The 16119-nt window shown below is 37.3% G+C and overlaps 1 protein-coding gene across 2 annotated transcripts in view; it reads left to right on the top strand.

Annotated features, from left to right (window-relative positions):
- Nucleotides 1-16119, top strand: part of CPNE4 (copine 4) — a 235874-nt gene that overhangs the window by 120958 nt on the left and 98797 nt on the right. For both annotated transcript variants that reach the window (XM_035317055.1, XM_035317054.1), the window contains exons 4-5: nt 9990-10061; nt 12587-12661. In XM_035317055.1, coding sequence (XP_035172946.1) covers nt 9990-10061; nt 12587-12661 — 147 coding nt within the window. The remainder of the gene's footprint in view (nt 1-9989; nt 10062-12586; nt 12662-16119) is intronic.

Below are 16119 nucleotides of genomic sequence, written 5' to 3'. Positions count from 1 at the left end.
CCAAGGTTTGCTTACAAATACACTTTATTCACATAGAGTAGTGCCTGGTGATGTGGTAAATAGAGAGATAGAGTTGGATTCGTTTCCCTGACTCTCAGTCATCCTAAAGTTAGATGTCTAGACTAAGTTACTCTTCTGATTTCCATCTTCAGTTCAATGGAGAGAAACAGTTCCACTGGTTGATTCATTCCACCTGAGACACCCATCATAGGTTAGGATAAATTGCCTTCCTGTGATACCTGTCTTTCTCCATCACTTGTCAAGAGAGTCTAGACATCTGGCTTAGAGTACATACCTAACTTTTTTGGTGACTAAATTTAAGGGTGATGAGTCCTACCCACAGGATCGATATCTAGAGGTTGTTGGAGCCAGGTCTGCAGCAAATTCTTATACTGCTGACTGATAGCATGCTACAGTGTCCCAGGTATCACAGAATTTATTTCTACCTGGCAGGCTTTTTGTTGTGTAGGGCCTTATAACACAGATCTCCATTCTGTCCATAATAGTAATGCTGAGGATGGTCTCAGTTTCATTAAGCTGAGTGTAAACTGGGTTTCCAGACTGTAGTCTGGTATAGATTGGGTGGTGAGATCAAGCAGTGCTTTTGCTTAGATTATTTTTTGCAGTGTTTCCACATAAATTTCTGCACAGTGTTACTTGCAATGGATGCTGCAAATATTTTGTTTCTTATTTCTCACCTTCTGTTGTTCCTTCAGCATCTACTGCACATTAATCCCTTTGTTTCTCTTATTGCTGTTATTTAAGAATGGTCAAAACCATTTGGATCAAACAAGCTGAAAGAGAAGTCTACTCAGTGAGAGAATTAATAAGAAATATGTTTATACTTACTAACTTGAAAGCTTAACATGAAAGTATTGGTAGTTAGTAAAGTCTGTTCTTTTTTTTGACAGACTTGTGAGTATTTTGTGGCCTTAATCAATGAAAATAAACTATTCCTATAATGCCAAGGAGAACGAGAAAGAAAAAGTTATTACAATGTTTTTCTCTCCTAATTGACTTGAAAACGAGGGGAAAAAATGTCGTTGCTGCTGCCTGTAGCATAAACATGTCTTTATAATGATTTGATCTCTATAAATAGCACACAGCTGGGCTGGTTGCAGTGTAATTTTAATGGTAACCAAGAAAAAATAATAACAGTGTGAAATCTGTTCACAGTAACATAGCCTTGAGGGCTCTGATTCCATGCTTAGATTTTTTTGCAGTTTTACTTATTTATTTATTTATATTATTCCACTTTCTAGTTTGTTTGTTTGCTTTAACTTTATATAGTTTCTCAACTGATTTTAAATCCCAGGTTGTTAGTGCTGGGATTGTCATTGAAGCAAAGCCATTATGAGGAGTTCAAATTGAAAATCTTACAGCACAGGCTGTATATATGGAGCTTAAACTCAGATTTAGCTGTTTGTTGTAATTACTGCATTTTTTTAATGATGATAATAGAGACTTGGCTTTTCCTGAGCTAATTTTGACATAAATTTGTTGCTCTATATCAATTTAATGGCTGAATAAAATGCTGTGATTTTGTGATTTTGCGTGCGTGTGTGATCCTGCCTGTCAAATCACTTTCCCATTGCAAGTAGGTCTTATCTGTGACATCCAGACAGGCTGTAGATTTTAGGCAGAGCCTGAAAGACTGATTCCCTACCTGCTCCCCATGAATGTGCCAACTTCTTTTGCTCTGTTCTAGGTAACACCTGATCTAAAAGAGATTCACTGTTACCTGGACTTGTTGGTAGATCATCATTTAGATGTATAGTAAACCTACATTTTTGCCCACATTATGTAATACTCCTACCTTAAAGAAAATTATCATAATAATACGTAGTGGGAAAGGCAAGAGAATGGTTATGCAGTAGGCTAATAGAGACTTTGTCGTTCTTTAGGAATACCAGTCTGGGTACATCTTACATGCAGCCTAATTAGTACAAGTCTATTGGAAATTTGGGATCCTGGATGAGAAAGACAGAGAAATGCAGTCCTTCGGAGAGTGTCATTGTTAATTACCCTCTCCCAAATGCTGTAATCAATCTGTGTCCCAAGAGAGTAATAAGAGCTGTAGCTTGTTAGGTCCTGAACATACACTGTCCAGGGATACCCTGCTGGATATTCAGCAACAATTTTCTCTACTGTTCCTGCTGGGACAAGCCTGTTTAGTGCCTCTGCTGGTAAATAGCGTGGTTAACAGCATCCTGGCATGCAGTCAGTTATACCTGGATGTGAAGAAGAGATATGTTAACAGACATTCCATATGCATGCAGCATTGGTACGCAGTACAACAGCTGGTCACGAATAGATGCCCGCTGAGTGTACGTAACAAAAACTCCATGCACTAAATAAATACATTTCCTTAAAGTGGTTTGTTTTTCATCATGATACTCAAGAGTTCCCCGTTCATATAAAACAATAGCAGATTATCTCCTGAATATTTAGGGAGGAGTTTAAATGATTTTTTTCCCCGTTGTTTTATTTTGTTTTAGAGTACTAAAAATCTGTTCCTTTCACTCTGAAAGGCTCCATTTACATTCCATTTTACCAGCACCTTCAGAGTGTCCTGGTAATGTGCTGAATTGCAGAATGCTAGCAAATATGTTCTGTGCAAAAGTTAGTTGCCATTTGGCATGCTAATTAGATCAAGAAAGCCCTAAAATATTAGAGAAGGTACTAAGCTTGAAAGTTCAAACAAATTTTTCTCAGTTAGTAGCATCATCTTAAAATGTGTTCTGTTTTTATAGTTGCTTATAAAATGGAGTTTCTTAAGGAACTTTACATTGACAAGAAGTACTATACTCTAACCAATTAAGCTTTCCAAGCTGTATTATTTATTACTTAAAGTGAAATTGCTAAATAGTAGGTTAAGATGCATAACAGCAGACTGTGCTTTTTTTAAAAAAGAAAATTGTTAATATTTTTCATGTTGCAGTTCATTTCTAAGTAACTGTATAAAAATATCTAGTATCTATCAATACCACTTTTTAGCAGTTAGTGAAGTGGTACAGTCCTGTGGCATAGAGAATCATATACTTAAGCAAAGATACTGTATGGTGTTGTGCTTGTAACCCAACAAAGATTGTTTTGAATTTGAAGCATACCTGTGAAATTCTGGAAGGTTTTTGCTGCATGTGACCGCTCTCTTCACTTGGAGCATGAGTGTTGGGATAGAGCAGTGGTTTGGCACTGTAGCACTGCAACGTTAGTGCCTTGGGGTGCTCCATCAGGTTCTGTATCTGACTTGGTCTTCTGGCTGATTCTAGCTCTGCAAAGTAGTTATCATTCTTTGCATAGACACTGCTAAATATAGGTACCAGTGTCGTGGTGATAAGTAGTGAAATCATGATCAGTAATATTTTAACAGCTATTTCAGGACATCACTTTATAGAGGTTACCTCTTGCTTTCATACAAGTGCTTTAGGTGCTATGAAGCACCTCATCCTTGTTGCTGGTTTTACAGATATTGTCTATAACAGTAAATTCTTCCCCTTTTCTGTGCCCTTTTAATCACTTTCCCCTTCCACATCCAAAGGAACAGTGTTCAGGCACACACCCTGACTAATCACTTCCAACTGAATCCCCATTTAATGAAGCTTTTGTATTTCTATTGCTTTTTCATCACTCAGAAAAACTGTGTTTGTTTCAAGGGGCAGGAGATGGATTATTATTATTATTATTGTCTGTCAAAAAACAATGAAAAAAATCCTAGAGGGACAAACCTTGTCAAAGAATTGAGAGCCTAACTGTCAAGGTAAAGGTAGTCAGTTGGGATAGGAAAACCCCAAACCCTTTTCTGTTTGTGTGTTAATGTTCTTGTGTTCTGAGCTCTCTTATTGGAGCATTCTGTTTTGTATTGCATAAAGTTCACAATGCAATAAAATTACATAACTGAATACGGTAAGGGCTCAAACTTTCTAATAGCCAAAGTTCAGTTCTTAATCACACAGGAATTAAGTACCAGGACACAGGATTAGAAACACATTTTTTTTTTTTTTGCTCTGAAGTCTTGCCCAGAAGTCCCAGCCTGATCTTTATGAACTCACAAAAATTGTTCAATGAACAATCATTTTCCAAAAAGAACAAAACACACTTGTATTGCCAAGACATTCTCAATTCCTACTCAGCTGTGCCTGCAACATCATTAAATTATAGGAACCAGTAAAGATGTTACTTCCTAAATGCTGTGAACCATTCCAGCTCTACATGATGGGAGTAGCTTTTGTGGCTTTTATTACTTGTCACAGCTGTCCTCTACCATTTTCACATCTCTGATTCCATGATTTGTTTGATTTTTATTTTTTTTTAATTTACATAGGTGTTAAAATATTGTTACAATTCTTAACTCCGTTGTTCGTCTAGTAGCACCTGTACAAAAAATCAGATGTACTTCTTTGCCTCTCAAAACCTTTTCAAGTGTAGTTTAGAGATTTCATATTTTTCATACATGCAGATATGTACAAATTATATTGAAAACCTTCTTGGTAATGACTATTGCTGTTTCTTGTGTGGTTTTAATACTGTATGTCATTAACAGATTATGCACTTAAAAGTGCTTGCTAATTCAGTTTCAACCAATGCAAATCCCGTCGCTGTTGAATTAGAGAAAAGCTAAGAGAGCCATGATTGCACCTGAATTAATTAAATTTAAATTGTCTGTATGAGAATATTTGTTTAATAATCGCTCTACTGCTTCTGTAGTGCAAAAGACATACGACCACTTTTTTCAAGGTATTTGAATTCCTAAATCTCATTAGATGTCTGTATGCCTCCTTAGGTATCTAAATACCTTTAAATACTTGGCCTTTGATCTCCTCCAAATGAAGTTGCTCAATTCATTAGTGAGATGAATAATGTACTTTATTAGATATGAATGTCATTTTCTAGCAGGGCTGACTCAGAGCACAAGGAAGTCATTCACGCAGTACACTTCCTGACTTCACCTAACCATTTAAACACCTCGGTTACCACCAGGTTTGCCATTGCAGCGTGATCTCTGAAGCTGTAGGATTTTTCAGTTCTACATTAATCTTGCCAGTCAAAGTTAATGGAACTACTTGTACAGTTTGTACTGCTTTGTTTTTACATACTTTATCTTTTCCTATGAATTACTGTAGCAGTCTTTAGAAAACTAATTTAAAATTTAGTTTGGTATTATTATGAGTTATTATTATAACTAATCGTAAGTGGGTTGCATACACTACATACTAATTAAATTTAAAGACCTTTTATGCTGTTGATAAGCTATTTCCTGTGATAGCATTGTTGTCTCTTGTGATATGGATATTTTTTTTATTATTATTATTATTTTTCCTGCATGTTTTCATTGACTGTTTTCAGGCACAGATATTTAACAGGAACAGGGAGAGGTGTGTAATTCAACTGTAAAGAAGTTGTGAGCTGATCAGTATTATAGGGAACAAAGCAAATCTTGAACAGAGATGAGTATGGTACAGCAAGTATCATATGTACAGAGGGGATGATTACAGCAATAAAATTGGCTCTACCAGGAAAAAAGTGTTAGCAGTTATAGAGAATGAAATTTTCTTCATTATGGACACACGTCTGAACTTCTTCTCTTGCAGGGTTTTCTTGGTATCTGCGAACTCATTCCCAAAACCTTTTCTTACTGAGAGCAGAGTTAAGGCCACTGGCACCTACCTGCTGTCTGGTCTCTCTTTGTGTTAAAATGTAGCATATTTGCTGTGTATCTGCCACAGTTCATAGGAAGTTATTTGGTGGGTTCAAAAGTGGCTGGGGATTAAGATGTGCTGTACACAGCTGGTGTTAGTGCCTTGGTGCTTTTATCCAAAATGTTGCATCTGTTCGTACTTCTTAAATAAAAATAGCAAGGCACCTTTTATATATTTTAAATTGGAGATAGGATCAAAGAGCAACATGGGAATTCAGTTTTAATCACAGCAATCTCTTAAGATCTGTCGTTAGCCTATTTGCATTTGGATGTAGTAAGGCAAATATAGATCATCTTCAGGGGAATTTCTTGCCTCCGTTTTACCCAGAGCTGATATCCCTTGGCAGCACAGACCAGAAATCTAATTGAGATGACATTCATAGGAGGTAGATAGGAATCACTTCATGTGCGTGCCCCCCTCTATAAAACAGAGCAGCTGCTTTTAGATTCTGTTCCTATTCTTGCCTCTTGCAAATGTATTAAGTATGATACATATTACTGGACATGTGGCCGTCTTAGACCAGGACGGTGTAGTAATTTATATGTGTCTGTCACCACAAATAACCTTAACTTCACCTCTTAATTCTCTCTTTGCTTCACCTCTTAAATCTCTGAGGTTTCTACATCCATTTGTTCACTAATAGGTCATGCTTCTAATAAAATGTTCATGAAAAAAGCATGCTCTGGAAACATAATGAGGTCTACTAGGTCTTAAGTGGATTCTAATGTCTGTATTTTCGAAAGAAGAGAGGCATTTACATCCTGCACTTCTTCACATCAAGTTGCAAAAAATATATTTTTTCTGGAAGTTAAGCTTTAAATTGAAAGTTTTTGAAGCAGAAGTCAAACCAGACTCCTGATGGTTAATTATAATAAACCATTTTGCAAGTTCTGGCATCTCTTTAACCCTGAACTTAGGCAAATGTTTTCTAGGCCCATGAGTTATTGCTGTCTAGGACTCACTTTCTGGCAATCAGATCAGCTGATACTTGTTATGATGATGTTCAGGAAATGATTTACACTGATACGTAAACAATAAATATGTTATATAATAGATGGCAGCATCTGGAGAAGTGGCTCTTTCCACCAGTGAGATGCTTTTTGTACACTGCATGAATGAAAAGGGCAATTTCCTGCTAGAGAATACTGATTTCTTATCAGTTATCACAATGATAGTCTGCTGATCCTAAATCACTAATGACAGCTTGAGGCAATGATCCTGGCACATTATTGCCAGATGAAAGATTCATTTTGCTGACCACATAATTAACAACTGGTGAATGTTTGCACACAAACACACACATTTACATATGTGGGGCCCTCACTGTGTCATAACAATGCTAATGGCTTAAAGAGCTAGTTTTATTAATGCGATCCAGTAATGGGAACATCAGAATAAATTACCTCCTCTGGAGCTGTGAGCTGTCTGTCACCTGCATGGGAGCTCCCAAGCTTTAGGTGTTAGTCTGCCCAATGCCACTTGAAAGCTACGAAATTTTCCAAAGCAGCAAAAGGAGCTGTAGGGATTTGAGTCATTCATGAGGAAAAGTCCTGCTGTCTTTAAAGGAGGCTAGCTGAAGGAGTTTCCCTTCCAAGTTCTGCATCATACTGGGGATACATATATTTAGCATATCTGAAGAGGTTTCTGGTACACAACACCCACAGCTTTCCGTGGAAGAGCTTAATGTATTTTACAGCGTTATCTGTACGTCTTGAGGAAAGCAGAGAAGTCATAGAGATGTATCTGTCCTGCTCCGCAGATGCCGTAATTCATTGTCAGATACAGCGCCCACAATTTAATAATATATTAAGAATAATATATTAAGAATAATCTATCATAATTATGTATCACCTTTCATCTGAGAATCACAAACAAGGTTGTGTAACTTGCTTCTCACAATTCACAGGAAAACAACAATTTTTATTTGAACCTGTTTAGCTGGCAAGAAAAGAGAGCTATGAGTTAAGGGTGAGTTAAGGGATTGCAGTGAACAAGATCCTAGGAAACAAGGACATCTGGATTCTGCAATTACTGGTCTTCTCATACTCTCTGGGCTGCATTGCTTGCAGCCATAGACCAATATTTTTGGTGAAATCCTTAATTTTGGAAATGTGAATGAGGTGATGGCAGCAGTTGGCTTATGGAAGGCAGTCCAAATAGAAGGAGTGCAAATTATCCATTTAAGTAATCACCAGATGCAAAATTGCAGGGTTAGAAACAGCTGGCAAAGAAAAATCTGAAATGATCATAAATATAAATAGTATCAGTGTCATGGTGCTCTGAAAATAAGTCAAATGTAGTTCTAGAGTATATGAATACAAGACTTGTTGCTTGCAAGACATTAGAAGCTTCTCTTGCATAAGAAGGATCTGAAGTATTATGTCCAATTTTGAGCATTGTTCTAAGAGTAGGATATGGACAGTTGGTGAGGGCTCAGCAGAGAGTGTTTATAATGGTTTGATGTCTGCAAAATCTGGTCAAAAAGGAAAAATAGGACATACTTCAGTTCTGTAGTCTTGGAAAGACTATGGAGATATTATATTAGCCTTCAGATATAAAGATTGCCTGGCAGAGAAAGGGAAAACAATTCTTACTTATTCATGGTGCATTAGACAGAAATAATGGGCTTTAATTACAGAGAATCAGGCTAGTTCTTAGGCAAATGTATTTATGATGAGGATAACAAGTAGCGTAATAAATTGCTGGAGGAGGGTGTTTCTCTGTGTCTTGAGGGTGTTTCTCTGTGATATTTGGGACACATCTGTCAGATGTAGGTGAGCCAGTGGTAGCTGGTCCTGCATTATGACTGGGGAGCTGGACAAAGGGATTCTGAAGGTCCTGTCCAGCCCTGTGATAACACCCCTGTCTCACATTTAAAACTTTTAAGGCTTGCTTCTGACCTGCTGCCTCCATCATGACAGTAGCTGAGTAGAATCTGAGGTGTTATTTCCATGTTTCTGTTCAATTCAGAAAATTGATGAATCCCCGTGGTGATGTTAGGCCAGAATTTATGTCCTATTTGGTTCTATCTCACAGCACCTTTTTTGTCTGGCTGTGATTTCGCATTACTCACCCTGTTTTGACTCTGGCTGCTACTTACTGACCTGGCTTATTGCTGAAATATGTGTAATGCCCAGGACTCTCTCAAAGTGCCTGGAGCTGTTCTTTTCCCTTGATGTCTGCTTCTTTCTTACAATGAATATTTCTGTATATTTTCCCAAAAATCTCTATTTGTGGTTCATTTTATTTGAAGTGTTATGGATTAGCCATCCAGGTGAAGAAACAACCTTCCTAGGGCTGGTTGAAAGAACTTCCTAGGGCAGAAACAACCTTTTGCTCAGTGTCTGCACAGCACAAGAGAGAAAGAAAGAAAGAGAGAAAGAAAGAGAGAGAAAAAGAGAGAGAAGAGAGAGAAAAAAAAAAAGAGAGAAAAAAAGGGAAACATTTTAAGACAGCATTACCTTTATAGAGAGGAAGAAAGGAGAAACCTAACATTACTGGATGATCAACTGTAGCTTACCAATTATGCATTGCTTTAAGTTTTTTTCCTTTTCTATTATTTTTACTGGTCTACTTTTAAATGTTACAAGATTGTTATGAAAATGTAATGGTTATTGGGATAGGAAACAATATGTTTTGTCAGTGTCCCTTTAGTAATATTTATTTGAAGTATATTTGTAAATCAGTGAATGGACAAGTTCATTTACAGTGCTGAGTTCCAAGGGAGGTCTGGTACCTGGGAAGCAAAAGAGACAACTTTGGAAATAAAAACTGTGGGGCAGGGTGCTTGCTGTTGTCCTGAGTTTGGAGTGCTTGATGTCTTGAAATAAAATAGTGTTCTCTTTGAAATGGTTGCCATTTTCCATCAAAAATAAATGTAGGGTTTTTTGTTTGTTTGTTTGTTTTTGGCAAGTCTGATATATTTATTGTATTCATCTGTTCCTTTGTTGGCTCCTAAGTTCATTTAAAACTTGTTAACATCTTGTTACCTCCATCATGAAAGTAGTTGAGGAAAATCTGACATGCAGTTTTCCACAATTACTCAGTTAACTGTGTTCTTCCCATTCTGCTTGATCCTGTCGGGGTGCTTTGTCCTTCCATTGCATCCTATCTACAAAACTCCTGGAGAAACTTTTTTCTCAACAGTGGTCTTACTGTACTAGAACTCTGACTGTGGATTAAGGCACTACCTTGATATAGAAACAAACAGAAAAACAATTTAAAATTGAAATCACAATTAGCCATGTGTTTACTACAGATTCTAATTTTTTCCCTTTCATTTTTTTTCAGATTGTTTCTCAGAGGAAACTCTCCAAGTCCCTACTCAAACATGGGAATACAGCAGGGAAGTCATCTATAACAGTAAGCCAATCTTAAATGCACTTCTATCTTCCTGTTATTTAAAGACATCTAATGTGACTAAATCTCCCTAAAAGCACCATGCTAAGTCACCAGAGAAACCCTTGCTTGAGAAATGGATTTAAATTGTTAATTTAACAGATTCATTTTACTGTTTCTGACAAATTTTCATGTAATGAAATGGCAACAAATAATGTATGATTTGAAAAAAAAAAAAAGTCATAACATTTACTACTACTGCTACTACTTTTAAGGTACTTTGATGACAGCACAGAAGTTGTACTGCTTGATTATTTTTATCCAAAGCTCTAGAGCTTCAGAAATTCATTTTGACCCACTTCTAGCTGCACTTGAAATATTGCATACAAACAGTAATTAAATATAAAAGTCTTTCATGGGTAGTATTTGAAAGGTGAGGAAAAAAACCAAAAAAACACACCAACACCAAATGCAGAAGCTTTATCATATTAGGTATTTTAGCTGTGTTGTAATGCAATTACAGACTGGATAGTTACTTCAGCCCCATGTCTATCTTGAAATCTGAAAATCAATGTATTACCTCTCTTTCATCTTTCTCTTTGCTGGTTTGTTTGCAAGATCAAGCTTGTCTGCACTAACCCTAGCATGCTTTTGACATTTGCAGCTCTGCATTAAGTTAGAGACTATAACAAAATATTCTGCTTTGGGACTCTCAGCTCAGGTGAGAAGGGGATTGAGAAGGATTTTCTTCCTTGATGTACAATTAACCAGATGGGTTTCTTTTGGTTTGATTGTTTGCCTTTTTTTTTTTTTTTTTTTTTTTTTCTTCTGGCCTTCAACCACAGAGCAGACTGCAGAATGTGAGAAACAATGCTTTCTGAGAGCCCGGAGAATTTTCTTTCTTAGATTAGACTTCCTTGGTACCTGGTTGGGAAAGGATTTGCTTAAATGCCTAAGGGGAAACTCCTTTTGGTTCTGGGATTGGAAAGAAATTCCCCAGTCTTCTTTCTGTCTGAACAGAGCTAGGAGAGAGTTTTGCTCCCTAAATAAACTGACGTCTTTTGCCCATTGAGATTATATGGGCAAACTTCACTCCATCTATCCCTGTGGTGTTCTGGACACACCTCCTGTTCCATGAGGGACATAAAGGAGTTTAAGTCTTGTGAAAACACAAATATTCTACTTCAACTAAAATCACTAGGCCTGCTAGTAGAGTTTTCTGGCAAAAATATTTGGTCTGTGATTTCCAGGAGGTGAGAGAAGTTGAGTTAATTTGTCCCTTCTGGTCTAACACTGGATGATGATGATAAAACATGGACCTTAGTTAGCTGCATTGGCTTCTGGCCAGTGGTATAAAAGAGCGGGTTGACTTTACTCAAATGGGAGAAAACTGAACTCAGACAAAAATTAGCATGTGAAAAGATTGATGTCTCAACAGAAAAAGTGGAAATGGATTAGTTATTATTTCTGGAACTGAGGTACTGTGTAAAAGATCTTAAAAAGTCACAATGCTAATGAAATTTATTGCAGCTGTAGGCAGCCTGGCTAACTGCTGGAGGCTGTATATGTGGCTAGTAAAAGCATCACCCACTGCACCTCAGTAGCCTTCAGTGGATTTGAGGAACAGTTGAAATACCCCAGTGGATCCTTGAGGACCTGGAGTCCAGGTGGTGGATATGGTCAGACCTTGTCTGGGGAGCCGATGGGGCTACCAAGAGTGTGGCTGTGGACATGAAATACCCAGGAAACATGGTTTTTTAGGTGATGTAATCTGTGGGGAGAATTTGTAGTACAGGGAAAGACCAAATAGAATATAATGCAGTTAGTTTCAAAGACCATTTTTCAGTGAAGCATTCCATCTTTAGTTAATACCTTCACTCCACTGGAGTATTTTAATGGCCTAGTTGTGAGGGATGCTTTGGTATTTCACTTTTTTAACATCACGCAGCACAGTGACTTGCATCATTGTCACTAAATCTTATGTACCTGAAAGAACTACACTACCTTATTTCAGAGTTACTGTCTTCTGACTCGGTATACGGTAAATGATTTTGCAAATGTACCTATTGCAGTCAAATTATACCAGGAGAACTTTCCTATGGTATATGTGCCTTTCATTGCAGCTAATGAAAAGTGACTTCCCAATTTTGCTTGCTTTAGACCTAAATAATGCAACTCATGTGTATCTTTTTTTCCTCCCCTGGAGACGGTGAGTCTGTGTGGAATTCTCCATTGTCCAATCTGAGGAAAAGTACTTGTTCAGAGGCAAGGGCTTACTGAGGGATGTGGAGGTCTGTCCATTGACAGCTGTTTGATAAGGCACAGTCACATGATGAAAAATTATTCAGTTTTGGAAGTTTAATGAGTTGTTACTAGCTGGGCAAGTGGTTCACTGAATGCTATTAGTCCTTCCTGATTGCAAAGAGAAATATATTAACTTGTACCACACTTCAGTTTCCTAATGGGGTCTCCAGTCTTCACACTGGCAAATGACATCTTTCTCCATTTTCATTACACCATGCAAAACTCAAATGTAGCTTTCCATTTAGGTGATTGCTGAGGAACTGTCTGGCAATGATGACTACGTTGAACTTTCATTCAGCGCACGGAAATTGGATGACAAGGTAAGCTGCTTGATATTAACCTTACTGAAAGTTATAAGAATGCCTGCAAATATACTTTGATGAGATTTTCACCTACAGATATTTTTTGCCTCATATTATTAAACACATCAGAGATTTCAGATCAGTGTTCACAACGAGGCTTTCCTTAAGTTGTGAAGTAATTAGAAAAAAAAAATCAAGGGAATCTAATTAAAACCAAGACAATTTAATTATGCTATTGCTAAGACAATTATTTAAAATGCCACAGATCAGAAGTGCTTAGAGAAGTGAGAAGAAGTGCTTACAGAAGTCTTTCTATAAGTAGTCAAAGATGATATAGTTGAAGCAAGGATTTTAAAAGCTAGAAAACACTCATGATATACTTTCTGATAACCAAAATCTAGCTTAAATGTGAGTAAAAGACTGTAGCATATTTGTTAAATCCTTTTTCCATTTTTAATAAGAAATTTCTCCACTGACTCAAACACTACTCTTCATTATAAGAAATATCTTGCTAAAAGCATCTGATCTTGTTTAGTAATACACGTATAATAAGCACCTGAAGCAATACACAGCCCAGGAAATCTAGGTGACTGCTTGGAAGGCACACTCTGTTATTTCGGTGTAATAGAAGGCGCATAATTATTTGAGGTAATCTGGGGAATATGTTTGTAATCTGTAGGTGTCATAAGACCATAACCCTCTTTTAGGTAACAGGGCTTTACATATAATTAAAATCAGATGTTTACAATTGCTCTGGATCACAATATCTACCATTACTTTATAAGTAACTAGTAAATACTTTATAATGGTAAAGAATCCCTTCCTACATATGAAGCTGCTCTAATTAAAAACATATGATAACCCTATACAAAAGTTTACAATTCTGACACTCCAAGCATGTGCTTGTAAAAATTTGACAATTAAGTAGCTTAAAATCAAATCAGAGTACTTTTGGTTACATACATCAGATTTTCAAAATCATGCCATAACTGATGAATAGCATTTTAGGTTGTAACTGCCAGGAAAACTCAGGCAAGCAGAAAATAATTAATAGTACTGGAATTTATTTTATAACAGGTAAATAGCATTACTGTGGTTAGGATCATTAACAATCATAAATGATCAGGATCTTAATTTGTTTCTCATCTGAAAGATGAATTACCTCTTTCTTCAGAGTTGCTGGACTTCTAATGTTTCTGAATCACATAGTTTATTTAGGTGTTGAAATATAGGTTTACCAACCTCATCTAAAGACAGACATTTTTAGACCTGATTTCCAAAACTGCACTCAAGATTTTTTACTGTTCCACAGAGTCACATCTAGAAAAAGGAAAAAGAGTGTACGATGTAATAGGACTTCACTTGCTCATTCCTTCTCCACAGATGTAAAATATAATCTAGTGTAAATGTTATGAGTTACATATGGCTCTTGTTGTTATTAACTGAAAGGATACTGCCAAAGCATGCTTCCAAATTAGGCTGGTGGGCCATAGCTTTAGAGAGTAGTTGAAATGCTTATGGAGATAAGTAAGGGAGGATCATCCAGAAATATTGCAAGTGCATGACCACTATTGCCATTTGAACATATCTAGTCAAGGTGGGATTCATCTAAGAAAAACAAATTCCTTTGTGGTATGGTGTGCAACTCAGGCAGTGACTCTTTTTCTGTTATTTGAACCAAAACTCCTGTTTTCAGCTGATGAAAATCATTAAAAGACAGTCACTGTTGAAAAAAGTCTTTCAGTTTTTCTCCAGCTAGAGGCGTGGCTCTAAATCTGGCTGAAACTTTGCTTATCTCTTCTATAAGAAGAGGCTATGGCTTTTGATATGGTTTAGAATTAACTTTGACGTCAGTAGATGCATGGCACTAGTAGTAATTACTGTTACTAAGATCTGAAGTTCTTAAATTGCTCCATTCATCCATTGATGAAAAAGCATGGGTGCTCCAAAGTCACATAAAGTTTTAAAAACCCCACTAGAGAACAGAGGAAAGCCCATCTGGTGAAAGCCTACGCGTGGTTTTCCACGCCTGTCCCTTCTCAGGGGAGTGAGGCTCTGTGCAGAGAGATTATGTCAGAGAAACAAAGTGAGGGCTGGGACTGACCTAGGAATCTCCTGAAATATAGAGGAAGCTTGTGGAGCAATTGCTTGTGTTCTGCTACACAGAGCCACCTCTGTCACTGCAGGGTTTCCTGCACTGGTGTCTGTAGAAGTGGCAAGATAAGTTAAATCTTTTTGTCTAACAACTTGTGGGTAAAAAAATGGGTAAGAATGGGTGAGAGTAGATTCTGGTTGTACTTTAAGGATTAAAAAAACATCTTCCCATCCATTACCATCAGCGGTGTCTTGAAAGGACAACAATTTTCTTCTTCCACTCTTTAAAGGAAAGCTTGAAAGATTATCCAGATTGTGATCCCTGAATAGAAGAGCTTCCTTCACTAGGGAAAAAAGTGTGAACACACATTTTTGGCAGATTAAACAAAATTTGTTGGTATAATTTATCAGGCAGTTTATGTTTGTTTTTTTGTTTGTTTGTTTATTTTTTACTCTCCCCACGGAAAACTGTAAGAGTTTTAGAGGTGCCATAAAACAAATAAAGCCTACTCAATTTTTCCTGAAGGGGTGACTGAAACATTCAGTACAAAATGATAGAAAGTCACAGTAAGAAAGTTTCCTTTAGTTAACTGACTTTGCAGAAATAAAGATTATGGTTTTATTACGGTACTTGTTTGGAAGGTATAACGGCATTTTCATGTTTTATTGAAGCCCAGTCAGCTCAGATGGCACATCTTTGTTTCAAGAGATCCACTGAGAACACTTCACACAGGAACAATAACTTTTGGAAAGGTTCTATTGCATTAATAGCTGTGTCACAATTACCATAACAAGCAGCTACATTTTTATGAGAGGTGTAATAAATTATGAGCAGTGAGGCAGGCAAACTGCCTTTCCTGCTATAAGAGAGGCAGTTATCATGGCTTGAGATTCTCCAGCAAATGTCTCTAAAGTAAAAGCTAATACCACTTTTTAATGTATTTCCTCATGCTGTGGTTTAACCCAGCAGGCAGCTAGGCACCACACAGCCATTCGCTCACTCCCCTCCACACAGTGGAATGGGGCAGAGAATCAGGAAAGTAAAAGTAAAGTTCACGGATAGAGATAAACAGAGTTTAATAGGACAGAAAAGGAAGGGAAAGTAAATATAATAATTATGACAATGGATTACATGAAACAAGTGTTACACAATACAATTGCCCAGCACCCACAAACTGATGTCCAGCCATACACCAAGAAGCAGCCACCTGACCATGGCCAGCCCCCCCACTTTTATTGTTCAGCACCACTCCTTCATATGGTGTGGGACATCCCTTTGGCCAGTATGGGCCAGCTGTCCTGGCTGTGACCGTTTCTGCAACCACAGCCTGCTCGCTGGCTGTGCAGTATGGGCAGCTGGAACGTCCTTGACTCTGTGTAAG

The sequence above is a fragment of the Oxyura jamaicensis genome, chromosome 2 (genome assembly GCF_011077185.1).
Source record: "Oxyura jamaicensis isolate SHBP4307 breed ruddy duck chromosome 2, BPBGC_Ojam_1.0, whole genome shotgun sequence".
Taxonomy (NCBI): Eukaryota; Metazoa; Chordata; class Aves; order Anseriformes; family Anatidae; genus Oxyura; species Oxyura jamaicensis.
Note: the sequence above shows the minus strand (reverse complement) of the source record. Positions and strands in the feature narration are given on the sequence as shown.